Source organism: Priapulus caudatus, unplaced genomic scaffold (genome assembly GCF_000485595.1).
Source record: "Priapulus caudatus unplaced genomic scaffold, Priapulus_caudatus-5.0.1 Scaffold3067, whole genome shotgun sequence".
Lineage (NCBI taxonomy): Eukaryota > Metazoa > Priapulida > Priapulimorpha > Priapulimorphida > Priapulidae > Priapulus > Priapulus caudatus.
In genome coordinates this window covers 19823-20477 of record NW_014580128.1, presented here as the reverse complement: position 1 = coordinate 20477, position 655 = coordinate 19823, and the positions used below count along the sequence as shown (strand labels likewise).

At 49.7% G+C, this 655-nt stretch overlaps 1 protein-coding gene across 1 annotated transcript in view; it reads right to left on the bottom strand.

Annotated features, from left to right (window-relative positions):
* Nucleotides 1–62: 62 nt before the first annotated feature.
* The window catches only part of LOC106819263 (muscle calcium channel subunit alpha-1-like), a gene marked incomplete at its 3' end in the record, with an annotated part of 17003 nt that continues 16410 nt past the window's right edge, over nucleotides 63–655 (bottom strand). Inside the window, 1 exon segment of the mRNA XM_014823909.1 lies at nucleotides 63–192. Within this exon segment, the coding sequence (XP_014679395.1) occupies nucleotides 63–192 (130 nt within the window).

Here is a 655-nt window from a genome sequence, read left to right as displayed (position 1 = left end):
CTCCTCCCTCTCCCTCCCCTCCTCCTCCCTCTCCCTCCCCTCCTCCCCCTCCTTCTTCTTACCTCGTTACGAGGAGCATCAGGGTTGATGGGATCTTCCGCCGCCAACATCGCACTGGAGACGAGAATACATCCGAGAACCACGTTTCCAAAATAACTGTGGTTAGTGACCCAGTGGCAAAACGTACGAAACCTGAAGCAGTGGGTAACACACACGTTATATAGACTCACGCACGCACACACGCACGCACGCACGCACGCACGTACACACACACACACACAGAGATACACACACACACAGATACACACACGTTATATAGACTCACGNGTGTTATTATCTACTCTTGGTGCATATGAAGCTAAAGAAATTGCCCGTTAAACTAACTAAATAGAAGGATAGAATGAATAAGGAATGTATAGGGTTACATATAGACATCAGCAGTGGCACTTCTAAACATGTCTTCATCCGGAACTTTAGTGATATGAAAGTGAATCACGACTTTTAGTCCGTTATTCTGTTATATCAAAATGGCCGACAAATACCTCGTTTCGAGGCGCCTCAGGGTGTGCTGCCCCAACCCTCCCCTCCTCCCTCTCCCTCCCCTCCTCTCTCCTCCCTCTCTCATCCCCTCCCCTCCTCTCTCCTCCTCTCCCAT